The 26,381-nt window shown below is 38.3% G+C and overlaps 1 protein-coding gene across 1 annotated transcript in view; it reads right to left on the bottom strand.

The window, feature by feature from the left end:
* LOC140933170 (myoferlin-like) overlaps positions 1-26,381 on the bottom strand; it is a 59,079-nt gene continuing 32,698 nt past the window's right edge. Inside the window, exons 29-60 of the mRNA XM_073382685.1 lie at positions 25,061-25,210; positions 24,481-24,558; positions 23,855-23,934; positions 22,795-22,912; positions 22,078-22,180; positions 21,433-21,560; positions 20,261-20,449; positions 19,921-19,975; positions 19,397-19,474; positions 17,986-18,167; positions 16,079-16,228; positions 14,398-14,496; positions 13,400-13,564; positions 12,241-12,421; positions 11,247-11,329; positions 10,259-10,375; positions 9,335-9,466; positions 8,790-8,912; positions 8,186-8,221; positions 7,952-8,043; positions 7,639-7,809; positions 7,311-7,459; positions 6,778-6,923; positions 5,743-5,831; positions 5,266-5,361; positions 4,997-5,044; positions 4,528-4,618; positions 4,312-4,414; positions 3,618-3,781; positions 3,197-3,306; positions 2,111-2,258; positions 1-1,080 (exon numbers count right to left, since the gene is read on the bottom strand). Of these exons, the coding sequence (XP_073238786.1) occupies positions 1,048-1,080; positions 2,111-2,258; positions 3,197-3,306; positions 3,618-3,781; positions 4,312-4,414; positions 4,528-4,618; positions 4,997-5,044; positions 5,266-5,361; positions 5,743-5,831; positions 6,778-6,923; positions 7,311-7,459; positions 7,639-7,809; positions 7,952-8,043; positions 8,186-8,221; positions 8,790-8,912; positions 9,335-9,466; positions 10,259-10,375; positions 11,247-11,329; positions 12,241-12,421; positions 13,400-13,564; positions 14,398-14,496; positions 16,079-16,228; positions 17,986-18,167; positions 19,397-19,474; positions 19,921-19,975; positions 20,261-20,449; positions 21,433-21,560; positions 22,078-22,180; positions 22,795-22,912; positions 23,855-23,934; positions 24,481-24,558; positions 25,061-25,210 (3,687 nt within the window). The 3' untranslated portion in view covers positions 1-1,047. The remainder of the gene's footprint in view (positions 1,081-2,110; positions 2,259-3,196; positions 3,307-3,617; positions 3,782-4,311; positions 4,415-4,527; positions 4,619-4,996; positions 5,045-5,265; positions 5,362-5,742; positions 5,832-6,777; positions 6,924-7,310; positions 7,460-7,638; positions 7,810-7,951; positions 8,044-8,185; positions 8,222-8,789; positions 8,913-9,334; positions 9,467-10,258; positions 10,376-11,246; positions 11,330-12,240; positions 12,422-13,399; positions 13,565-14,397; positions 14,497-16,078; positions 16,229-17,985; positions 18,168-19,396; positions 19,475-19,920; positions 19,976-20,260; positions 20,450-21,432; positions 21,561-22,077; positions 22,181-22,794; positions 22,913-23,854; positions 23,935-24,480; positions 24,559-25,060; positions 25,211-26,381) is intronic.

A 26,381-nucleotide genomic window follows, 5' to 3' on the forward strand; every position in this document is an offset into this window, starting at 1 on the left:
TGAGAGTGAAAAGAATTGACAGCATTTATTTCATTTTGTACCGGTATTTTTACATTTTTGAGGTATCTTAAGAACTATTTATCGTATAGTGCCTTAAAAAACCTAAAATCAATTTTCAAAGAGCGTCTAAACTGCCATAACAGATACAGCATAAACAAAACAACCTTGTGCCTGGGTGCCTGCGTATCTTTTATGAACAACCATGTGATTCCGTATCTACTTATCCACTATGGCTCTGTGAACCAAAACGACCATAATTATGATCGCGTATCTGCTTATCCTTTTATCGCTTGTAATAACCAATGGCCTGGTTGCATACTGAAATAGCATTTCGTGTCCTAAACGAAATCATTATCACTTAAAAAAGGTTGACGATGATTATTTTCTAATTCATGTGTCTCATGTTAACTGCAATAAGGCCGCCCCAAAGGTATATACCTAATTCAATAAAGTTGCTTTGGTATTTGGCCATTAGGTATTTTGGGCATACGGAACTCGCTGCAATGGTCTGCCTGAGTGACTGCCAAACAATAGCTTCCCAGTGCGTAATTGGCCAATGCCTTTTCAACCTTCATTGAAGTAGGTATTTACGAAAGTTTTTGTTTGGTATCCCTGGAACAGCTGCTTCAAATAGCGAACAATAAAAAGAATACCTAGAAGTAGCCAATTACCGTACAAGTGCATTGCAGACATACTGTTGAAACTAACGGTGGTTTTAGAAAGGGAAACCGCTTGCAAAAGTTCCCAGCTTTAAGAAACTGGCCTTTCTTAAGATAGTTTCCTCTTTGATATTTCCATCTCCTCATAACGGTCCATTTCGCTTTTTGTTAATTGCTAACGTAGCGACAAAGGACTAACTGAAGAAAACTGGCCTTAAAAGGTCTAACTTCATCTTTTCCTTTTTGATATTTCGTTCTCTTTCGTTCGTATCAAACGCGCTATTTAGCTTTTTTATTTATTGCCTTTTCACTACTTAGAAGTAATTCAAGAAACGTTCATCCATCCTCAATCTGTTTGTTTATTCGCGGTTAAGGCCACAGCTCCTCTCTAGGCTCCCAACAATTTCTTCATCGAATATCCCTGTTAGCATAAGAAGAAAGCAAAAACGCAATTAATATATTTTAAGCTTTCGTATTTTCTTGTGTCAAATTTGTCTTGGTCTTGGTTATTAAGTGATCGCGCAATGACAGAGCACCTCTCTCGGAAATAAATAACAGGAACAAAACAACTACAGCAACAACAAATAAGCAACAACTACCAGTATCGTTTTTTTTTTTCGAGATCATGTGCGCATGCCTGTTTCGAAGTCCTGAGAGTGACCAACATCAATGTTCTCCAAACAATATCAATACGTCATCCAGGGAAAAGGTTAAGGGAGTTAATAAAATGCTCAGTTCGATCTTTTAAATCAAATTCTATCAATTAATTTTTAACTGGAGATTAGTCTCGCGAATTTCTTTGTTTATACTACTACATGAGAAATTCCTGCAATTTGACTGGCTTAGAGCAGTGGTATTTCAGCTTTGCGGGTAGTAGTATAAACAAATAATATCATGATTTGTACGTGATATTTGGCATAAATACCATTTGTGATAATTCAAAATTGTCTCCAATTTCACTCGCCTAACGACTCGTGAAATTACGTATAACATTTTCGAAATATCACTTTTTGTGTTTATGCCAAATATCACTACAAATTATGCTATTACCTACACTAATGTAAAGGCTTAAAGGGAAAATATATTTCCTTCTTTTCTTCGCAACAGTGATATCTTAAGGTACGGTAAAATGGCCAACAGAGAAACGTGCAACTTGTTTTGCGACTTTGCTTCAAAATGAGTTGAATAGCGACGTTGCGCGTTTTACCACCCGCGAAATGAAACCTTGCAACCTTAGTTGTTGCAAGACAAGTTCAAACGTGGGTGGTAAAACGCGCATTATCGCTATTCAACTCGTTTTGCAGCAATGTTGCAAAACAAGTTGCAAGTTTTTTTGCTGCTCGTTTTACTGTAACTTTACCTGTAAACACTTCATGATTGGTCCCGAGGGACCAACTAAATAATTGTTTCCTTAGGGACTAATCATTAAACTGATTTGTTATGAAACTCACCGGTGCTGAATAGAAGAAGAGGACGATAAGAAGAGCGATGATCACGAATAATAGGAAACCTATGATGTACCATTTGTACCTCCCCCAGATAATATAACGCAGGGACTTCAATGGTGACGTAAACCATAGAAATGAGGTTGCGGGACGGCTGTGGAAAATAAAATAAGTAAAATATAAACAATTCGTGAAAGGCCTCGGGGGGACAGAAATTAATTTCGCAAGGGACTGTCAATTAACGTATTTGCAATGAAGCTCATAAAAAAGAGCTTCTACGTCTACAAATTTAAAAAAAGCACATCTAACAAACGTTCAACATTGGCGGGTAACAGCATGGTTGCCTCAGGTCAGGAAATGGTCTTGGGAAAAAAAAATTCTTCCAGGTCGGAGAAACATCACGGAATGTCATTTTTAGTCAGGGGAAGTTTAAGTCTCTAACAGAAGTCAAGGAAAAGTGAATTTTAAGAATACATCTTTATTCTTTTCCTTCTATGTTTATTGTTTTCCTACATTTAGGTTTTTTTGTGCATTTTACAGACATGAGTCATGTTTTATTGGAAGAGTGTTGTTCATGATATTGAAAGTTATGTTAAGGAACTACCAATTCATATACACTGCACGTGACTCGCTAACAGCATGAATACATGGGTGGACAGGGTGGTTGTGTGGGAGGGGTTGATTCCATTATCAGGTTTCATTTGTCAAACTGTTAATTAAGCTGGTCAGGAAATTTTACATTTGCCAGGAAAAAGGTCGGAATTTCAGAACCTCTGGCTGTAGCAACTTTTTAACAGTGCAAAATCCCAAAATTTTTGCGGAAAACAGTTTTATTTTGTTAAGTGCCATGTGATCTCTAACAAACCAATGAGAACGTGCTGTTGGAGAACCATCCAGCTTCATATCAATGCTTGTTAGCGACATATTTCGCCTTATTGGGAGCAACGTCATAAACAAAATACTTGGGCATATGTTCTTGGCATTCAGCCTGATTTGTAATATCACTTCGTATTTCCCTTCGTAACGTCTAATCCGGAAGATCGAAATAGTGAGAGAATCAACCCTAATTGCTATAGTTAACCTTCAACTTACTGCGGTTCTTCCAAAGTTGGATTTTTGTTGGGATCGTCTCTCCCTTCTCCTGCGGGTTTAGCAAGTGCTTCCGTTTTTGGCATCACTTCTAGGGTCATCTCAATCTTACCCTACGTGAGTAAATGAAAAAAAAGTTATAAATAAGTAAAAATAATAAATAAAATAATTATTATTATTATCATTGTTAATGGGATTATTAATATTTATTTTTATTCACTTAATAGTTATAATAATAATAATAATAATAATAATAATAATTAGATATATATAAAAACACTAAAAAGAGAGAGGCAAATCTTGGCCATTGAAATAACTTGGTATCTGCAACTGGTCAATGAATAAGAAATTCTTGGTACTAAAGTTAAGCCTGCTTGTAGTCTACAGCTACAGCTAGTCTACAGAGAGGTAGTTGGCAGGTTACCGCTTCTTGTATTGAGCCTGTTTTCATCGAAGTCACAGTCCACCACCCATAACAACGTTGCTGTTTGAATAAATCCAGCGTTGCTGTAGTTTCTGTGGGGAGCTTGCAATATCTATTGCTAGTAGCTGGCTTTATCAACGATGTTAGATCCAGTTGAAGTGCGCCTGCAAGTGGAAACGGATCATAATTTTATTTCAAAGTAATCCCCCTTAATTTATTCTAGTCTCTTTAACCAATAGCGGCCAGCTTTCTCTCTCTTTTTTAAATGATGAATTAATTTTTGTTTTCCTTTTATTTTTTTTTTAAGGCATTTAGCTAGCGCTGACCAAATTTGGAAAGTGCTTGCTTCTTTGGAGCTCTTTAGAGATACATTGTACATTGTGTGGTTAAAAACGGGTATGAATTGATTTCAGAACTCGATCATTAGTGGTCAAGCGTCACGTTTATGGTTAATGGGGAGATGCTAAAACACATAACACGATTTCGAATGCTGAGAACTACAAGCAAGTAAAGTTCTCTTCTCGAAACGCTCCAACAATGTTTATGCTCTTGCCTACCTACAAGACAAGCCTGTTACTAAAGGAGACTTTGTTTTCTATTTCGTCAAACATTGTTTAGGTTTTCGTTATTTGGGAACTTGAGTAATCACCTCGATTCGCGAGCTTTCTAATACAGGGTGTACAAAGCTGCTCACCTAAGAAATCATCGCTTGCAATTCCAAAATCATTGTCCCAAACCTGGATCATGAGTCTGGGAGTAAGTTTCTCCACCGTCGCGTCAAGACTCCAAAAGTGCTCCTGTAGCATTTAAAAAAAAAAAATAGTGAAAACGGTGTTGTGGCACTAAACGCAGTTCATGTCGATCGGATCTTAACCCTTAAAGGTCTAGCAAACAAAGAAAAGGCAAGAACCTTCTCTTCCAATACAAGCTTCTTCTCAGCTGGGATGAACTGGAAAGGAAACACAAATCTCCAGTTGAAGTTCCCTTCTCCATTCAGTGACCTACACAAACAAAAGTAAAGCAAATAAGTAAAGCAATCAAGTCCAAACACCCAATTGCAAATTAAACTCAGGGCGTGGCTTTGTATTTGGTGCCCACCGATCTGTATGCAGGAAAAAGATGAACGTTGGCCCACTTAACTTCCTACCACGTGTCCAGTCAGTGTACAAGTGCTTTCACTAATCCTTTTGTGCGGCGTTTTCTTAGGTCTTGGCGGTCAGACCCCGAGGCCGGAAGCGAAGTCGCTGCTTTGAAAGATGCGGCGTAGAAACGACGCTTATGCTTATTAAAACCTAAAACTGCACGCAGTGTTTGCAAACTGATGGATTAAATTACTCAAAGTTACGAGGTTCGTCACTATCAGGCTAAAGCTTACATACCTGTAGTGGACGTCAGTTTCTTGCGACTCATCGACTCCGTCGATCCACCTGAAATCACGAAACCATGTGCGTTAAGTCAAGGAAGAAAGGTGATTGTTGTCACAACTTCCTTGTGCCCATTAATAATAATAATAATAATAATAATAATAATAGTTACGAGCAAAAAGGTGTAAAGATTAAAGGATAGACCTGTTTAATTCTTAATAATATGCAACAAATTAAATGAATATTAACGCTGTTTTTTTTTTTGGGAATGAAACTTTCTTTACCCTTTAATATAGATATCACTCATTTTTTCACCAGTGATGGACGTCTCCTCTAGGATCACGTCTTTAGTATTCCATATAATGACGCGAAGAACGTATCTGACGAGAGAACGAGAGAAGCAAAATCAGCTGTTTGTTGAAAAGTCTCTGGAAACAACATTAAGTATAGGTATCAGAATTGTTTTTTCCGCGTTAGTAACTTACTACTGGGGTTTAATTTTATGAATGGTCGGGCGAGTCATGCACTTCAGTCAGTCAGTTTATTTCGTAGAGGACATGAGAGCCTTGAGAATGTTTGCAAATGTTCCTACTTTATTTCAATATCCCCTTTTCGTTTTCTATCCATCAATATTATCTTTGAAAAACGATTTTTTTAAAGAAAGTTTATCACGTGACCAACAATTTCAAAAGGCCTATTTGTACAGTGAGAGCTCTGAGAAACTTAAGAGAAATAATAAAAGTGTGAAGACCAAATCTTACTCTTGTGGTTCGCGCGGTTTGATGTTAACTGCTACAGGTACTTTGCCCTCTGATGTCGGGAAGATGTCCACCCACAGCTGCAACTTTCCCTGTAAATCAGTCAAAGTAGCAGTAACCAAACGTCCTGTAAGTACCGTAATGCCCCGTGAAAACGGAAACAACATTGTTGGATGTTACATGTTGCGTCCGGTTGCACATCCTATTGCATGTTGTTGAGTGTTGTTGGGTGTCGTTGCGCAAACTTTGAAACCGGTCAAACTTTTAGCTTCGTGCAAACGGACACAACTCCCAACATTTGTTGTTGTCTCCGTTTGCATTTGAGTCATTTGGTTTAAAACCCCAATCATAAGCCCTGGTCTTATACAATAGGCCGTTTTCAAGAATACCATAAAGCTGAGTGCAAACGGACGTAACAATGTTGGGAGTTGTTGGCCAACAATGTTGCGTCCGTTTGCACGTTAAAAGTTTGACCGGTTTCAAACTTTGCGTAACAAAATGTAACAGGGTGTACAAACGGCCGCAACTTGAACATCCAACAATGTTGGGAGTTGTAGGCCAACAATGTTGCGTCCGTTTGTACGTAGCTTAACGCTGTGCTGGGAGAGCCTATTTGACCATTTAGGTACATCTCTTAACTTCACGTTCAAATGGCTTCATTTGTTTGACCTAGATTTTTATCCAACATTTCCCATTACGCTAACAAAGCCAAAAAATACGCTCAATCGGAAACCGATAATACGCCATAATTTCAGGGGTGTCGAAGTTTGGTCAAAAGTCCCGTAAAAAGGGACGCAACATTGTTTGCAATTGTTGCGTCCGTTTGCAGTAGCTAAAAGTTTGACCGGTTTCAAACTTTGCGCAACACCTCACACCAACATGCAACAGGGTGTACAAACGGACGCAAAATGTAACGTCAACGTCTAACGTTTGCACGGGACTAAACACTAGTTGCCTGTCTAGCTACCCTTTGTTGAATGTGACCTGGACAAAAATATCCGGTCATTTATCCGAGACCTTTATTAACTAAAGGCTTACTTGCTCCATATTCGGCTGCTGTGTTTTATTGTACAAGCTCCTCGTTTCCACGTGTTCAGGAACCAGGTTCAGTTGATTAACTACATAGAGCGCCAGTCGGCTTTGTTCTTTTCCAAGATGTTCGTGGATCACCGTTCCTTCTTCTTCTGTCAAAAAACGAAAGAAATTTCAAGAAACGTCTCATTAACAGAATCAGTAACAAATGAAATAGCCATATTAAAACCAATAGATTCTTTTCACATGACGTCACGGCGGCCATATTTGTGTACAAAACAATGGATCGGCGGCCATGTTTCTGTACAAAAAAATCCTGTGGAAATTGAACTCTTTCCTTATGTTAACACTTCCTTTTATTCCAAGCAATTTGCAAAGCTGCTGACCACGTGACTGAAAATGATCTATTCTGAAACTTCCGATTATTTCCTATCTGTCTTGACACATTTTAAGGTAAAATTCCTCAATAGAAGTTAATAATTCAGTTAAATTGATGTACTACAACTCATGGCTTAGGGTATATTGACCAAGGGCCTTACCAAAATCAGATAAGGTATACGTTACTCCATCAACTGTCACAGAGGATGGATCGTTGCTGTAAACTGGAGGGTCTTTGTTCTGGGCTACGCACCAATCTCTCAGAATCGTATTTGGCTTACGAGAATCCCTCCATTTGTTCGGGCCAGTCCTTGAAGGCAATGATAACAAATCACTCTTTAATCATTATAGATCAGCGTCAACAAGCTCATCGTCGTCCTCGTCATGCAACTTCAGTAACTTTATCAACATCATCACCACAACAAATTTTTTATCGTCATCAGTATTTAAATCCTCGTTATCACGATCGTCACAATCATTTTCTCTTACTTGCAATAGGACTTTGAGCAACCACACGTGGCCCGATGTTGAGACAGTAGCCTCTGTTCCAAGTCTATCTGTGTTTCACCGATGATGTCATCGCGTCCAATGAGATCATAATCCATAACAGCAATTTTAAGGTCTTTGACAACAGGAATGGTAGCCGTGAATTCGAATGATCTGAAAACAAAGAAATGCAATTATCATTTTTGGTAGATAAGAGTGTTCGTGAAGTTACTTTTTTAATTAAAGTTCCTTCAAACACCTTCACGAAGAACTTGACGTCACAGTTGCTTGTTTGTTGCAGCTTTATTAAATTTACCTTCCAAACACAGGATTGAGGGTGTACGGTTTGTAAGTGTCTTGGTCATCAAACTTTTGCTTCCCTAAGGTCACTATTAGGTAAGGGTCAGCCTGGTAAGTGAAATGAATAACAAGGACAAATTAAAAACAATTCTTAATTCAGGCAAATCATAAATTTAGTTAAGTACAAGTTGACAATGTATAGTATACACTAAACGTTCAAGTGATCAAGCATCTTACTACAGTTACTTACAGTTCCTGAATCATCCCTTGGTTGAAGGTTCAAACCCTGAGAGGAAAAAGCAGAGGTTTATTGTCACATTACTATTTCTATGGTTGACTTTTGCATAGCTATAGTTGACTATAACTAAAAAGATAAATATAGATTAAACTGAGTATCATACTCCTCCGTTTTCTTATTTGAAAGGGTGCAGGGTTGAGCCTCGTGAACAAAAAAACCTTATTTGAGGGTCAATGTATTTAGCACGAAAGTACTAATAGGGCACACTATTTTTACGTCTCCTACTGGAGACGGGACCGCCATTTTAGGTGGTCATCCGAGCCACGCGAAGGTCTAGCCGCTTGCAGTTCAAAGGGAGTACCTTCATTTCTCAGCTATTTTAAGACCCTGAGTATTAGTCCGGCCCCGGGAATCGAACCTGCGACCTCCCGCTTTGCATTCACACGCTCTACCGACTGAGCTAACACTGCCACGGTTAAAGCCAGCCACGGTTAAAGCAAATTTGCCTCACGGCACGACCAATCAGAAGCAATACCCAGATCACAACCCACAATCCCCTTAATCACTCTAACGAAGGGCTGGCGCTCGAAATATCATCTTCTCAACTTAAATTTACCTTGATGACATACAGGCGAACGATACACTCTATCGGTTGACTTGGAGGGAGGTATGTGAATACAGTCTTTGGTAAGGGCCATGTCCTTTCATCCTCGGGCATAGGGTAAAAACGAAACGTTCCCTAGAAGTGAAAGACATTCCTTTAGGCATACATGCAATCTTTTAATGGCTTGACCTACCTTCCCATTTCACTTTTGTTTCACCGTGCATAAAGTTATCGAACAATACTATGGTTATAAACCCGGTCCTCCATTTACATGTAAGCACACCACGACTCTTCTATACAAAAACTGTAAAGAGTAATAAAGTTACACGTCAAGTAACTTTCTGAAACAACAATCCGCTCGTCAATATCTTGTAATATTTTCCCCTAACACTCTAAACAGGTGATTTGGCTCGAGCACTTGAGCTCTTAAAGACATAGAAGTCTTCTAAATGGAATGGTCACCCTTAATACAATAAGCATAACTTTTCTAGAAAATGCTGACAAACTAAAAAATAATCTTCAACCTTAAATTGACAAACTAAAAAATAATCTTCAACCTTAAATTCGCCAACAACTGTGTCTTCCTCCTCTTCTCTGGACTTTGCTTTTCCTCGGTAAAAAGGAAAAGAAGAAATGAAATCTTGAAAACCGTCGAATTTTTCAACTTTTTCCAGCTCCGTTTGGTAAACCTTAAATAGAAAGTTTCAAGGAGAATTAATTCTGTGTAGGTCAGTGATCTTAAAATAAGTATTTATTGATATTAAGAAATGACCCTCCAATAACAGCAGGCTGTGGATCGGCCGGAGGCTTATCTTCCACTCAAGGTTTTGTGGAAAGAGAAGGAAAAACTCCCATATTACAATGATTTTCATTACCTTTTCGATACAATTATTATTATAATATCATTATCATCATCATCATCATCATTATCATTACTATTATTACTATCATTGTAGTTATGCACCTAGAGAAAACAAATGACATTGGCTGAACCTGTCAAAGTAAAGACATAATCTACTTTAGAACTAAAAAAACCGAGATTTTTTTTTTTTTTGCTTATTTGCAGCCTTGAACGTTTCACGAGGAAGTGAACAGTTGATGATCGTGGACTTAGAGAATTAAAAGAAAATAAATGTTTTTGTAACAATGGAAGCACTGAAAATGTACTTTAAACTTCCTGTGTCTCAACAGAAATATCTCGTAATATTTAACAATAATTCCTCGAGCCCGAATGAGTTCTGAGTCAATATGTTCTGAGTCTATGAGGGCGAGAGGAATAATAATTATTATTGTTTTAGTAAAATCCAACTAGTTGGTCAAAAATATCGAGACAAAACAGCTTTAGCTAGTTAAAGCTAAATTTTAATCTTCTTTGCCGCCAAAAAGTCGGCGCTTTTCGCTACTAGTACAAATCAGAACGCAGCATTGATAATAGACCTCTAGTTGGATTTTACTTATATTAAATATAGAGTATACCTCACCGTCATCTTTGCGTATCCTTTGTTAAGGTATTCTGCAGATTTTTCCTCGTCACCGATTGAAGCAAAAAACTTTGACCACCAGTCCAGATCATCCTCAGTAACTTCTTCCTTCTTTTCCTAGAGAAAAAAAGGCAACAAATGCAAAGAAAAAAAAAAGAAAAAAATTGTGTATACTGGCAATTAATTTTTTTTCTTGATGAGAACCGTTTTGCAAAAGGAGGATATTCTATTTTATCTAAAGACATCGAAATATTTCCTGGTCAGAAGGGGTATCTGAGTCTAGTAATAACCAAGGGTTAGGGTTGCGAGCGAGATCGATCAAACGCTGTGCATTGCGAAAGTTTACGTGATAGACAGTTTTATACACGCGCGATCAGATTGCGTCCTACGCATTCCATTTATTTGTGGTGGAAGTCCAAACTAATGCGTGTTGTGAATGCCTAATAGCAACTAAGAGATTGGGATCGCAGGTTCCTCTGGTCGCCCGCAGTAACTAAGACTTTCAACGGGGTGAACTCGCAGTCTTATATTGGATGATCAGTGGCTAAATATGCGTTGTGTTGAATGTGCGGCCAATAATTCGTTACTTGTTAGAGGGACTCTCGCCCCGTTTATATGGAGAAAAATTGTCTCTGGTAGAAGAGTCACCCGCCTAACCTAGCTACCCTGGGGCGAGCTAACTTTTCATACATTTCCTTACAAAACGTGGCGTTTGCAGTTGGCCCGGTTAGAAGGGCGACTTACAAACCGGGTTGCGTAGCCATTCTTTTAGAGTTTGAAAGTAATAGCAACACTTTTAAATTACACATGTAAAAGTTTTATTGAATTGATCCCAGATGTTCAAAGGAACACCTGATGGATCGGGGAAGAGAATGAACGACCAACGGATGTTGTCTTCAGCAGTTGATCTGTCTTGACGGCGCCAAATTGCGCCCAGTGCCCCACCAAACTCAGTTCCCTCGACTTAATAGTTTCCAAGACAACCTACCTTCTTCTTCTTTTTTTTGGGTTCCTTGACATCCACAACATGCGAGGCTTGCTTGCTCGTTGTTGAAGCGGTGTCCGCAGGAGCTACAGGTAATAGAAAGTTCAAAGTTTCTGATATCCGCAATGGTTTTAAAAGATAATGGTTTTCTACGGCGACATGTCTCGTCTGGCCTTTAAAAAACAAAGCTTCGTTTTTTTGGGAGATTTAACACATTAAGGTAAAGAATAGCACCCAAGGATTCTATACCCTCGAATAAAAGTAGGTCTTTGATCCGCGCTCCTGTCCTTTCATATGTATGTATATCAAACATAAGACAGAGTGCTTAATCCAACGTGCCGCGTAGTATTTTATATTACTTCTCAAACAAAATGATTATAGAAGGGGAAATTAACAATGCAAAATGAGGAGTTTTTCATTTGACTTCATAACACTTATTTAATATTAACTTCTTTATTATCTTTTTTTTTGAATTATTAACTAGTTCATAAACTATGAAAAAAATGATTGCGTCAAAAAATTTACTTTTTGGTCATGCGTAGTACTAGCAGTACTACGTAGTAGTAATTTAAGAAAAATACCATAGTGAAGGTCTCAACTCCTTATATTCTCTTGTTTTGGAGATATTGGCGACATTCCATACACAAGAATAGTTTGGACAAATACGTGACCAATCTTAAGCCCTTTATCCTCAGCGTGCTAAGATATCTACTGGCAAAGAGAGTTAAGTTGGTGAAGTAGGAAAGCTTTCGTCAAAGGTCTTAAGTTAGACAAGCGTGTATTTTAAATTTTAATGATTTTACTAATATGAATGTATTCGATATATACCTTGTAAAGTGAGTGCGTAAAATGAGCGTACCGTAGGCCACAGTTTCGTATGGTAACGAGCATTGTTACGATTTACCGACTTGAAATAAGGAGCTTTACCGTTACTGTAATAGCGCCAGAAAGTAACTCTCACTGGTCTATACTTTAAGGGCACTCTAAATTAGGTAACCTTTTGTTTGTTGGGCCTTCGATCCCGAGTCAACCTCTTCAATGACTTGAGGTGTAGGACAGCGGTACTTCTGAATAGACCTCACTGAATGCACTCCTACGATTGGTCGACGACCAAACGTTCGATTGTCACGGACACGGATGTTTAGTGATGGCATGTAGATGTCTTCCACTGGAAGATTCTGTAACAAAAACATTAAGGGTTCGATTTTCTTCAGTTCTTTTTCTAACTTGTGGGCACCCGGCGTTTGCTCCTTTCAAGAAATGGTCTATCATACCGACCTAAATTTGCTCCTCAAGTTAATGCGAGCGATTTTTGATCCTACCTGATAATATGGTTTAACTCTCCATATGGCTTCTGTGGTTGTTGAATTGGCTCATATCATATGGTTTCTTTGCTAAATATTGCTAAATTGTCCTAAGCATTTTTTGCGTGTTATTAGCCTTTCAATTAGTACAATTCCATGACACTTATATTACTAAATGAACAGACTACGTTATTGGGAGAATCCGACATTTATTTCCCAGGTGAACAGAGCAAAAAAATGTCTTCTCTGATTACATTTAAGCTAGCCTGCGTCGTAGACGTAATCCTAACCTTGTCTTGTAACAAATATCTTTTTTTCCGGGCCCGCAACGTAAAGGGCTCAACAATTTACCGGAAAAACGTTTCTCTTCAACTTGTTTGACAAATTGGCGATAGCTTTTTTAACAAATCAACGATGCGCGTAAGTACCAGAACAAGGATTTCGGCGCTGGCTCGAAGGCGGACTTAACCAGAGGTTTAGTTTAGTCTGTGGCGTAGACTCGCCATTAAATTCGCCATTTGCACATCTCCCATAAAACACCTTGCTTGCCCCACCCCCCCCCCCCCCCCAAAAAAAAATGCCTAGCCTTTGATCTTAATTTCTCCTGGGTATCACAGTGGTACCTAGAGAAATTGAAGACAATACGTATTTGAAAGTTGAGGGTGTGGGAGAAGGGAGGGGGGGGGGGGTTTGGAGGGGAGCAAATAAGGTGTATCGTGGCAATTTAACAACTGACGAATTTCTTTGCACAGTTTCTATAGAAGACTACTATCTTGCGTGCATCACCTCAATTGCAGTTGTTTAAATTTTTCTTACAATCGTATTATGTGGAAAAAGAAAAGAAATAGTTACCACAATCATTCTTCTCAAAACCGGATTTTCAAAGTTGGGGTTCTTTCTGGTGTCTTTTATGACCTCAGACTGCACCACTTCCCCGGCGCATTCAAACTCGATGCTCGGTGATGTCACGCTTGTAAGCTGGAACTTTTTCATGTTCCTCACACCCCAGCACAAGACCTAAGAGCAATATAAGACTTTAAACAAACGGACTAACTTTTAGGCTGCCGCAACCTAATTTCATTTTTGTTCTGTTAGTCTAAAACGGGTTTATTAATACTGTTAACTTTCATTTTGCCAGGCAATTGTTGTTACTGGAGTTGTTGTCACTTTTTTGGCTCTCCATCAAGTCAATAAGCTCAAACGTTAGTAGTAAAAGAAACAGTGGTATTGGTAGTTGTGGTGGTGGTAGTAGCAGTTGCAGCAGCAATGTTGGGCAACAACTCCCAGCACTGTTGTGTGTTACATGTTGCGTCCGTTTGAACACCATTTTTGCATGTTGTTGGGTGTTTTTTTTTGGGATTTGTTGCGAAAAATTTGAAAGCGGTCAAAAATTTTAGGTACGTGCAAAAGGAAGCAACAACCCCCAACAATGTTACGTCCATTTGCCTGAGGGTTTGAAAAGTAGAAGTAGCGATAGAAGTAATAGTGGTGGTCGTCGTTGTAGTGGTTACGTAGTGGTGGTAGTGATTGTGGTGGTAGTAGTGGTAGCAGTAGTGGGTCATTTATGTGTTTTACATCTGGTCAGTCAGACCTCAGAAAGTAGCAGTGGTAGTAGAAGAAACTGTGGTGGAGGTCATTTAGAGTGGTTACGTAGTGGTGTGGTGTTGGTGGTGGGGGAGGTGGTATTAGTAAAAATATTGCGAGATGTCCTTCGAAATACTGGTTTCGAAAGCCATTACACTAGTATTTATTCAGTACCCCCACCCAAAAAACCCACAGACAAACTAACAAACAAAAACAAGAATTTAAACGAAATGAAAAAACTGGTAAGCAATTTTGAGTATGCTAACCTCGATCGCTGACCTCTGCAACTTCGGGCGCACTCCACTGCGAACTGCAAATAGTTCTCCCCTCATAGGTGGGGTAAAGGGTAATTCAGCACCTTCATCCTGTCAGTTTAAAATTTCAATTAAGTGGATGTTTGCATAATTTGTTAGCGTCATCATCATAAAATAAGAAAGTAATGCAAAAATAGACTAAAATATTAGCTCTGAGAAGTAGTCGCTTTTAATAGGTCATTTCCGAGTTCCAAAATCTCACTTTCGGAAAGAGGGTGAGTGCAAAAGCTTTATTTGCATGAGAATAAAAATCATGATAATATTAACGGTTCGCTCTTAGCCTCGTTTTGAAACTGAGGCGTGACATGGGTGGTGGGGTTTGGAGGGAGGCGAAGGAGCTGGGTGGCGGTTTTTCACCATGTTTTCAGCAGTATTTTCTTCTAAATTCTCCGGTTTTTTTCGTTACTGCTATTCGTTTATGCGTTAAACGCAATTTAGAAAAGTTGTTTGATAACTGATTGCCGTTTGGTGACGAGATTTGAGGTTATGGTGCTTTAAATTTTTAGCTACCTATCGAGTGAAGGTTTAAAGTATTCCAAAATACTATTTTTAATAGTAGATCACAAAGCCAAGAGTAGAATGGTAGGGATACTGCACGTAGCTGATGTTCAAACGTCAAGCCATGCGAATGCAATAGCTGGAATATAAAAGTTAAGCCCAATGATCGGGTGGAATTTACTATGAGATAAGATATCAGTTAACTTAACGTTTAGATGAAACGCTTTGATAAATGACTTAATTAACTTAAGGATATTGCGAAAACCTCGTTTCACATTCATTGTCATTTTGACAGCAATTTTATAAAATCTACCTTAAAATGAATTTTCGATCCTTAATCTGACCACCCGTTAGCCTGCGAGCAAGCGGGCACTCTGGCTCCCCTCCCCCTATTGCTGGTTTTCAGTGTCACGCCATTCAAAATAGATCAAATTAAAAATTAAATCCATTCAACAGATAAAGTCCAGAATCTGGGAAATGAAAGAAGGTAAATATACAAATACCCTCTCCAAGATTTGGGTCGAAGGAATAATTCCTATTCGAGATATCCAAGGAAATGTTTCACCCAAATTTATAGAGCTTTGTATGGAGACGCCATGCTGGAGCTCATCCGGATGAGCTGCAAAATGGCGGGCCGAAACCAACAGAAACATCTGTTACCGAGTTTTGCTACAAAAGCGTGCATTTACTCCTAGAGGAAGTCATAAAGATTAAAGTAATACTTTTTCTAATACTTGAACTGTTTAGATAGCAAAATTCCGCGTAAAAAAGTCACTTTTTTAACGTAAATGACAGCTCTCTCGGCCGTCATGTAAATGCTGCGTCACGCAAAAGCTTATAAATTCAAGCCTACTCTATTACAAAACCAAGGACCCTTTTGAAGCGAAAATTTTTTTGAAAATTAGTTTTCAACTGCTCTTACACACCATGAAAGTAAATCTCAGTAGGATCGATAGTTTTGTAGTTTGAAATTTAGTGACGTCATGTGAAAACCAACAATAGCGTCCCGACCTGCCTTTTTTTAGGCTACAACCCCGTTTTTGGGAAAAACATTTCCCACGGTTCAATTTGTTGGGTGGGGGTGGTGTACTTCATGGAATCTTACTACGGAATGAAAAGAATTCTGAAGCCTTACGAGGAAAAGTTCACATGCAGCCAGCAGCTCCCCTCCTTTTTCTTCTCCTCGCCTTATTTTGTACCACTGCAGTGAAGGTTCAGGAGTCTGATGTCCCTCTAATCGCACCAACGGTGTCATCATACAGCGACCAAGGAAGCCATCTTTACCCTGAGAAGCAATTCAATAACGCGGAGTGACTTTGCTAAAGAAATTGAAAACGGTTGTTGTCTTAGGAATTCCTTTATTTGTACAGTTGAAACTCTCTACAATAGCCACCTTGGGGACAGAAGGAGGTGGCCGTTGTCGAGAGGTTGAAACAAGAGTGAATGTATGGACTGTCCGCTAAACAAAAATTGCCGTTGTAGAGAGGTGGCCGTTAGTGGAGGCTCGACTGTAATTATAATTCTCAAGACTAAAATTGTCTCGAAATTGTACTTTTAATCTAACTGTAATTTATTAAATATTTTCTCTTTAACCGGTGATGTCTTTAAATTTTTAGGATGCCTTCTAAAATGTTTCTGTATAATTAAAACTTCTCACATGGAAAATCCAAAATCAGAATTACCAAAAATTTTTAATCTTGCAAAAAGGTTCACCTTATTATACGACTCTTTAAAAGTCAGGGTGTGTAGTAGCCTTTGATGACTATTGATGTTGGTATCAATTCGAGCAAAGACTAAATATGCGCCCCATCTAAGGTAATCTAGGACAGTCTTGGATCCTGGACCCCACAATCTGGATTCCAGATTTGAGAGGTACTGGATCCCGGACTCATTGTCAGTGGAGGTCGGGGCGCTTTCCATTTAGACAAAAATTTCCGGAAATTTCGGTCGCGAGCTAAATGGAAAACAATTCTTTGGTTCGTCCCACAGGAAAATTCCGGGGAAAAGGTATTCCCGATATCCCGGTTGGAACGTTCCGAATGGATTTTAGTGTTCCATTACCACGATTCTCGAATCTCATACCAGTTCCAGGTCCACAAAAAGAAATTTGCCAAGTCCATTTGGGGAATAATGGTCTCCGTCACAGTGTATCAGTGTACATATTTGTTTTTTCAGTACTGACTAGATGGAATCACTTTCAAATCATAAATGCCTTCCTCTTGGAATCGGTAGGTACCTGGTGTTTCAAATAATATATTCAAATGCTCATCTTCATTAGGCCTCCTGCAATAATCGGTAAATTCGACTAACACGCCTTTCCTTTCTTAGACACTGGCTCCATAGATTCTAGTCAACCGCCTTCACCAGGAATTGGTGGTCCTCCAAAGCGGTTTCCTTGAGGAACACGTCCTGTATCTTCCACTTCTCTGCACAACTTTTCCAGTGTGCCCCTGGTCATCATTAAAACATCCAACGCCGAATAGCGTGGTATGACCTCTTGTTTCTGTTTAGCTTTTCCTCCATAAAAGTCGATATCGCTGTCATTATATAAATTTCTTCCTCGTCATCAGACGCTGTAATCATTTCCTCCTCTTCATCGGCCAAGACCTGATCCAAAATTACTACCAACTCAGCAGCTATCTAGGTTTCCTGTCAGGTAACGTGCGCCGCGCCAGGATATGCGATGTGAAGTGGAACGACCTTTTCCCAAAGAAAAATTCAAAGGCTTTTCCAAGCGAAGTTTCCGAAACTTTTTTCTAACTGGAAAGCGCCCTTGTCCTTATCCCAATCGTAATCTGGATTTCGAATTCATTCGTCGCCTTCCTGCTTGTGATACCACTTTATTGCTATTTTTAATTATTATTACTATTGATATCATCATCGTTATCATCATTATCATCACCATATCATTATGATAATAATAATAATAATAATAATAACAATAATAATAATAATAATAATAATTATTATTATTGTTATTATTAAATTTGACATGATTGAATATCACAATCTTATAAATGCACAGAAATTAAAATGAATTACCACAGCATCCTTATCAAACAGCTCCACTACAACCCTTGGTGGGTTGTTTGCCACGTTGTCCACACCCTCGTATATGTCGATATCGTCGAAAATTAACGTCTGATCCCAGGTTGGGCTCAATGTCTGCGTCATAACCTCCGTAATTCCACTCTGCTTGCAAAATGCTACTCTTGCGTAAGCATCTAACGTGAAAGATAAGATATTAACTTTTCGTTTTGAATCAGCTCTTTTAAGGTAACAGGCTAACTTAGACATTCATTCGTACCATAAACAGCAGCATAATTATAAGAACAAGCGGATTAAGGACATCGGGCTAAAATTTGGCCAAGAAAACACCACGTATCTAAGAACCACTTTAGCCTGATAAATTAAAACATGTTCCGATGTAAAAAGAAAGAGGATACAAGAATGAGAAACCAATACTAACAATAACTCATATGTTCACTTATATAACTAATAGCATTATTTTCTTTCTTTCTTTCTTTGGAAAGGTAGTATAACATTTGTCAGTTAAGCTCTAGTAATGTATGAATAATGCATAGTATTTCTGAAACAAATCTTAGGAACATTTATGAACATTTCAGGCTGATTTCTTACTAATCACTTGGTAAATAAGAACTGGATCAGCCTGAACTCCTTAATCATAGCTTCTTATATACAGGTCAGTGTTTCCTGTATTGTATGAGAAAATCTCATGCATTTCAGTTGCCCTCCTGTGGGACTAGCATTGACCTTCATTTTAATGATATCGTCAATATACTTTTTTCTCACTTTCTCTTCCTTTTTTAAAGCAATTACTGTCTCTTTGATACTAATTTTTAATTTGTAACGGTAACGTAATTTTAATGAGGAGGCCAAAGATAAGGTTCATATTTTCCTTCACGCATTCTCACCACTGGTACCATTGCATCATTTAATATTCTTTTTTTGCTTTTTACTGTTTTTTATTTATCATTTTTAAATTATGTTTCTTGGTGAAAATAAATAAATAAATCTATCTATAAATAAAATAAATAAATAAAGTAATAATATTACCTAGAACGTGAGAAATAAATTTTGAGAAACATGCTTTAGGCTACGTGGAAAACAACTCCCAACATCTTGGATGTTACATGTTGCGTCTGTTTGCAGACCCTGTTGCATTGTTGCATGTTGTTGAGCTACGTTTGAAACCGGTCAAACTTTTAGCTCCGTGCAAACGGACGCAACAACTCCCAAAAATATTGAGAGGTGTTTGCCAACAATGTTGCGTCCGTTTGCACGGGGCCGCTTTCAGAAATCTGAAATTACTGGATAATCGAACCTGGCGTACGTAGTTTGATCAACTACCTTATTGCATCATCTTATAATATTATTACAGGTGAAAACTTTATCATTAGATGAAGCAAAGATAAGATGAGCTCTTTAATACCATTCATCCCACTCTCATCCATGGGAAGTAAATCACGTGCTTGATAAATGTATGCCCACAGCTGGTATTTATGAGGCCCTGGATAGTGAGAACAAAACGATGACAATGAAATATTAAACTTTTGGACTCATAACTTATTCAATGAATGAATAAATTAACTAACGTTTGAGTTGTGCGTACACGGTAAAATAACCTACGTATAGATTCAATACGTTTTAAATAATACTTCTCAGCTGACGTAGGTTTAACTAAAACTACAAAAGAATCCATTTTTTTTTTTTGTCTTTTTATTCAAATTTATTAACCCCCCTGAGATTTATAAGACGGTTAGCCCTAATTTACACTGGAAAACAATAAACTGAATTAGGATTCTGGAAGTTGTAGTCAAATGATGTCATCGGGCAAATGTCCTATTGCCAAAGTTTCCTAGCTCTAACATTTCATAGAAGACAAAGGAAATTCTTGTCTTGTTCAAGAACTTTATTTAACTATAAGAAATACACTTGAAACACTAGGATACTCACTTTTGAATGTTACAAACATTCGGGGGATATTTCTCAAACAATTCTTGCTGTCCTCCTGTTTGATGAAAATAAGAAATAACGCTACAATTTAAAAAGGTGTCACTTGGAAGCCAAAATTCCTTAAGCGTTGTAGTTTTCAATGTATGTAGGTGAGTGCCGGCAGCTAGTAATCACGCTTCGTGCAGAGGAAGTTTGCATCAATGAGATTCTTTCATCTCAAACTGTATAGTAAAATGGACAGTCAACTTTGTTTGCTTTTTTTTATCTGTAATTTATTTATTTTACCTTTCTCTAGCACCTAATAAGTAGTTTTGACATTCTTATTTCCCTTGAATCGTACCTCTCCTTCGATCTCTAGAAGACAAACGGGTGGCATAGCGACTTTAACATCTTTTCCAGCCTTTGCACTCATTCTTCTGTGCCACCGACGACGCCTAACAAAATCAATTTTCCTTTCTTTGTGGTGGAATTTTGCCGTGAAAATCGGAGCATATTCCCATCCTTCCTTCGCAAACTCTTCTAGTTCTTTCTAAAATTGGGTAAGAAAGGTTCATAGTGGTAAATATCCTGGCGAAATGCTAAAGATCCTGTATGGACTGTATGTCTGTAGTTAGATTTATCCATAGTTTTCCCTTACGAGATATGACGTCAAATGTTGAGGGTGGTCAAGGCATTTTTGCGTCAAAATGCATGTTATTTCAACTTATCTCGAAAATAAAAGTAAAGCTTGTGGATAAAATGATGCAAAGTACTTATTTATGGATTATTTTTACATGTCAAGCACAAAAAATCACCAATTGCCACGGTTTTTGCCTGATTTCTAACTCTTGGTAAAATCCAAGATGGTGACCAAGTTTGGTGACATCTCAGGTCTCCAACAGCGTCAACACTCATAAAATACACCTCATCTCGTTGAGAAGATCAAAGGCCTTCCACTGAAGGCAAAATCGTTTCGAAATACTGCAACTCTAGGGAGGGGTTCCATCGACCCCTCTTCCCACTTGTACCACGGTGGGGGTGACTTTGCGTATACGTCCAAGCGTTAATAAACAAAAGAAAGCAGCAATTGAATAGGGGACAAATTGAAACTCGTCAAAGGAGAGGGGTGAAGGAGGGTTGTGAAACAGGCGTCTTGCAGTGGTGTAGTGGTCAAATGTTTACCAGCCATTTGAAAGCAAAAGCATTTAGACTTCATTACGCTGATAAGATCATATGAAGCATCTAGGACATTACATATAAACAGGTCTTTAACGCCTCATTAACCCAACTATGTTTAAAACAAATATCTGATATATACAATGCTCTGCCATTGATTTGAGTTGATCTTTTACCTTAATAATTAACTAAAAAAATTAGAGAGCAAGTTTCTCGTAATCATCTAGGTTTTCGTTGGGTTTACTCGCTTTGAGGTTTATATATTCACGAAATTTGCATTGAACTATGACAAAATAATCAAACTTAAAACTTGAAGTCAGACGAAACTTGATGAATTAAAGATATGATTAACACTACCTGTTTTACAACAGCTTTTGGGTCTTTTAGTAGCCTTTCTCTGACCCAACGTTTTCTCCTCACTAGATGGTATGCCTTCTGAATTGCACCATATACCCCGTATGATGTGTCGACTGCGTATTCCCATCCTAAAATTTAAAGAACCTTGATGGTATACTTTTGGAGGGAATTTTTTTTCTCTCTCTCAACACTTGCCTTTTAACACAAATATCAGCACGAAAATTTCTTCTTGCAATCGATAAGGCTAGTAAAGTCTTTGTAGTAATTGTTATAATCGATATTCTAAGTAACAAAACCCGTGCATTATAAGCATCTGCAGCACACTTAGTGGAGCGAGAAGACAAATAAATCGCGTTTAATTTTTTGTACTAGATTTCTTTTCTTTTTTTTTAACAGGAAAACAACGCATCACATCGAAACTCGTTACTCGATCGATGAAATGGATAGATATATAGTTTATTCGCCTTAAAAACTTAGAGTCTAAGGGCTGAATAACGATCTATGAGGTCTACAAAAGTGAAAATTTGTGAGTATTTATAAAACTATTTCAACATTGCAAATTCAAAACCATGCGTAAAATACTTCTATATACAACTTTATATTGCGAGCTTTAGATAAAAAAGTGCTGAATTTCTTTCATAATACCTTCGTCATCTACAGCTCTGTTATCATCGACTTGCCAGTCACCAGTCCACTCCCAGCCTTCGGGACAGCTTATCTTTTCTTTCTCGCCGATCTTGTCGCCAACCTTTAAAAAAAAGTTATATAAAAATTTAAATGAACAAAAATTATAGTATATTTGAGCAAAATGAAGGTCGTGTAACACGTTCGTACATGACTGTATCAGCATCAGCGCACAAAAACGCTCTTGTGGTCATGACTTCCAAAAACATGCCCAATCCCTATACAGGTTTGATCTTTTTTAGTAAAAGTAAAATTCCGACAGTAAGCCCCGAGGCTTATATTTTTCAAGGGCTCTTTTTGAGGGGCTTATATACGGAGGGACTTATCTACGAAGGGAAATTTGCGTTTCGAAATCGATTGGGCTAGCCTTAAAGTTGGAAGTAAATTTACCGTTTTTGCTTGGTTTTACTTTGTATTCCAGGGCAATTTTCCAAGTACAGGCCCCCGGGGGGCTTATATTTGGAGGTGCGATTTAACGGAGGGTTTTTTGCGTTACGAGTTTGGGGGGCTTATATTTGGAGGCGCTTATACATGGAGGGGATTATTTTCGGAATTTTACGGTATACTTGATTTGTTTATTAGAGGTAACCCTGAAATGATTTTCATATTGATCTCTTATAGCTGCAACTAGGAACGACCCTGACAAAATTCAACAACAGTAAAAACAAACCACAGTACCACATCTGTCCAAGGTGATGATGCAGGTCCCCATTTCCCACCTGGTATCATTCTTGCCTCGTTTTCATACGCATCTTCCAAAAAGGTCTTGTGGCCGGAGTCCCGGTCAAACAATAAACTAATAAAAGCAGACAATCGAGAAAAATTAAAGGGCCTTTCCTTCAATCAGTGAACGTTCAGAGCAATGCGCAAGAAATTAAGTGCTGTACTAGAAAATGTTCTAGCGTCCTTAAGCGAGGTTATACCGCTAAGAGACACGAAAGGTTTACGAAAACTACATCGAACGTAAAATGTACACAGAAAGGCCTGATTCATGGCCATGAGTTTCATGCTTTCAGTGGAGCAATAAGGGACTTTAAGAACAGACGACGGCGACAGCAACGAGAACGTCATAAAAGCAATAGGTTTAATAAGCAAAACAACAACTTTGCAAGTGCATCACACTTTTTTGCAAATTTCTTTGCTGTTTGTGCACGAATATATACGTGAAAATGCCTAGTTTGATGTTTTATAGAGGACGTAAACAAGCAACGACGGCATTTTCCATCTCTTTCTTAACTTGGATAAGGCTCTTAGAAATTCATTTCCAGGAGAGTTCGCATACATTCGACAAAGTAAGCGAGTTAGAAATAATCACGATAAAGATTGAAAATCGCGAATTCACTATAATTTTAAGTGACGTTTTACCTGCCGCCGCCATCTCCATCTCAAGATCCCTATCAACTAAACAACCTTGTTAATTTTAAATACTAGTGATAACCAAAGGTTACTGAGTGCGGGCGACAAAGATCGAAGGTCAAAACGCTTTTGCCCCGGCGCTGTGCTTTGCGTAAGTTTCGCGCGACAGATGGTCAAAACACGCGTGATCAGGTTACGAGTGATAGATGGTACAAACGCGCGTGATTAAAGTGCGTTCTGTGCATTCCATACATTCTTAGTGGAAGTCCAAACGAATGCTGGCTACACACATGCGACACACGCGTACTAACACCCTGGAGTAGGGATTAAATTACGGGCGACAACTTTGCATTTTCATATCTGCCCGTCATATCTTAATTACCTCATCTCCGGTGCAATGAACCAATCTCCATCGAATTGCCAACCTTCTGGAGCCTGGAAACTTTCTTTTGGCAGCGGTAACTATTATATCGAGTGCAGTTAAGACGTTATTGTATAATAGCTTAAATCCTGTTTTAAGGCAATAACTGCAGTATCAGATAGCTAAAAGTAATAAATGCACACTATGGTACAGTCTCATGCCATATAAAATATGGAATATTTTAGAGCCCATAAAGCATAAAGTCGAAGCCTTCACGACGAATATTGTCACTCATGTCCTTCTAGAGCCTGTTGAAAAAGTTTAAAGTGTCTTTCTAAGTGAAAATATCACATTAACATGCTTCCGGGTTGTTTTTCTACGGGCCAGGTTAATATGGTTGCGTCGACCCCGGGGCGTCGACTCCACTTATAACTATTGGAACACGCGGGGAAAGTTTTGTTTCTTAGTTAATAATGAATGATACGTTCCAGTATCCAGTTATGCCAAAGCAACGTTACGATTAGGTCATCCTCGCTGATCTAGTGATGTAGTTTTGAGTCAATAGATGGCTGGACATCTGTTTAAAGATGCTAGCAAGTTTATGTATATAGTAAGAAATTGATTGGACTTAAAAGGGTGATTCCTACCTCTCCATTGGCATTTGAAAACCCAGGTCTTGTTAATGCCTTCTTTGTCCAAAAACCAATTTTAATTTCGTTTTCGTACTAAAAGGAGATGGAGATTTATACATTCAAGTAAAGATATTTCTTTATGTTTGCAGCTAACAAAGAAAAGTACAGTAAAATCAACATTCAGGCTTTTTTAAACGTGCAAGTTTGTAGTTTGCTACTGACACTGCAAATGCATCTTATCATTTTACTCTTGGAAATGTCATTCAGTACCTCAAAGGTTTATATCATATTCTCGTGTTCATTCCAGCTAGCGGGTAATTGGATGCCTTTGCGGGATTTTAGAACTACAGCGTTTGAATCAGGGGATGACGCACAATATAATTATTGTAAAGGGTGATAACGCAATATGCGTCCATCGCAGCATAACAAATGCAAATCAATATTTACTCCGAAGGAAAAGGAAATCACAAGCTAAGCAATAGAAATGGCGCCCTGCGACGATGTTATCAAGGGTAAAAACAGATACGTTAACTAAACAGATTCGTTAACTTTCTTACTGTTTTACATGTACATCGCTTTTAAAAATTATACAGACCGTTTCAGCTAAGACACCAAATTCTCCCTCACTCTGCTGGCGCGCAGTCCAGCTACTCTGATAATTTTCCAAACCAAACCACAACTCCACGCGCACGATCGCAGGGAGTTCTGGGTGATCCGAGACATCAAGGGCTTTTTTACCTGGGTACTGGTCAAAGAAAAAGACAAAATTTCGTAAAAACAACGCGAACGTCTTTGCAGTAGTGAAGGTTACGTTTTTAAAAACACAAAACATTAACACAACAAAAATTTCGCAAAAATTCATCAAAGAAATTACGCATTTATTAACAACAATGTAAAACGGGCGCCACGTTGCGATGTACAACTGAATTACATTGCCCACTGAGCGAAAAAGATGGATTTTTATTATATAGATACTGATGAAATACCAGGATTTTTCCTTTTACTCAAAAATTATATCTTCATCGCGCGCATTGAAGATACTATTTTTATCTTTCACGTGTGAAGATATTGGTGTCGCCATGGTTACTAACATGATTAGCCAAACATTGTCTTTATTTCTCCTTTATAACTGTATATCCGAGTTTCATTACATTTTTGTGACAGGCATTTTGCGATAGGTGACCACTTTAATTGCACTATTTTGCTGTTTCGAAAATGAATAAAGAAAAAGTTGTGTTTTATGTAGGAACTTCATTAGTATCTATAAAATAAACAGAACATTACATGGCCGCTTGGAGATACGAATTTTATCTTCTCGTGCTGAAAGTATCTCTCACTCGTTCACTTCGCTCACTCGTGAGAGATACGTGCAGCACTCGAAGATAAAATTCGTATCCCCGCGCGGCCATGTAATATCTCCTATATATCGTTCGTATCAAATTTGCTCAGAGCAAATATGATGCATAAAAGACCTAACTAGGGCAAAATTAGGGGCAGAGATGGTAAATGCCTCACTTGCTCCCTAATTTAATTGGTGTTATAGATTAGGAGGCAAATGCGCCACTTGCCATCTATGCCCATTGTTTCTTCCTTGTTTGCACTTTTTTGAATGATCTTTGCCATAAGCAAATTTGATGTTAATGTTTTCTTTTCTTTTTTCGAGTAGTTTATCAGGCAACTAGTTTATCATTGTTTTCTAACTGTCAAGTGTGCCCTCTTTAAAATACTCTACTCTATTCTACTCTACTCTGCTATACTCTACTCCACTCCACTTCACTCCACTCTACCTAACCTAACCCTAACCCTAACCCCACCCTTTTTTATACGAACAGCTAGACAATTAGGGGCCAACCATTTGATTTTTGAGGAGGGGTATGGGTGATTTCAGAAAAAAAAAATACCCCGCAGAATGAGTT

Source organism: Porites lutea, chromosome 4 (assembly GCF_958299795.1).
Source record: "Porites lutea chromosome 4, jaPorLute2.1, whole genome shotgun sequence".
NCBI classification, from domain to species: Eukaryota; Metazoa; Cnidaria; class Anthozoa; order Scleractinia; family Poritidae; genus Porites; species Porites lutea.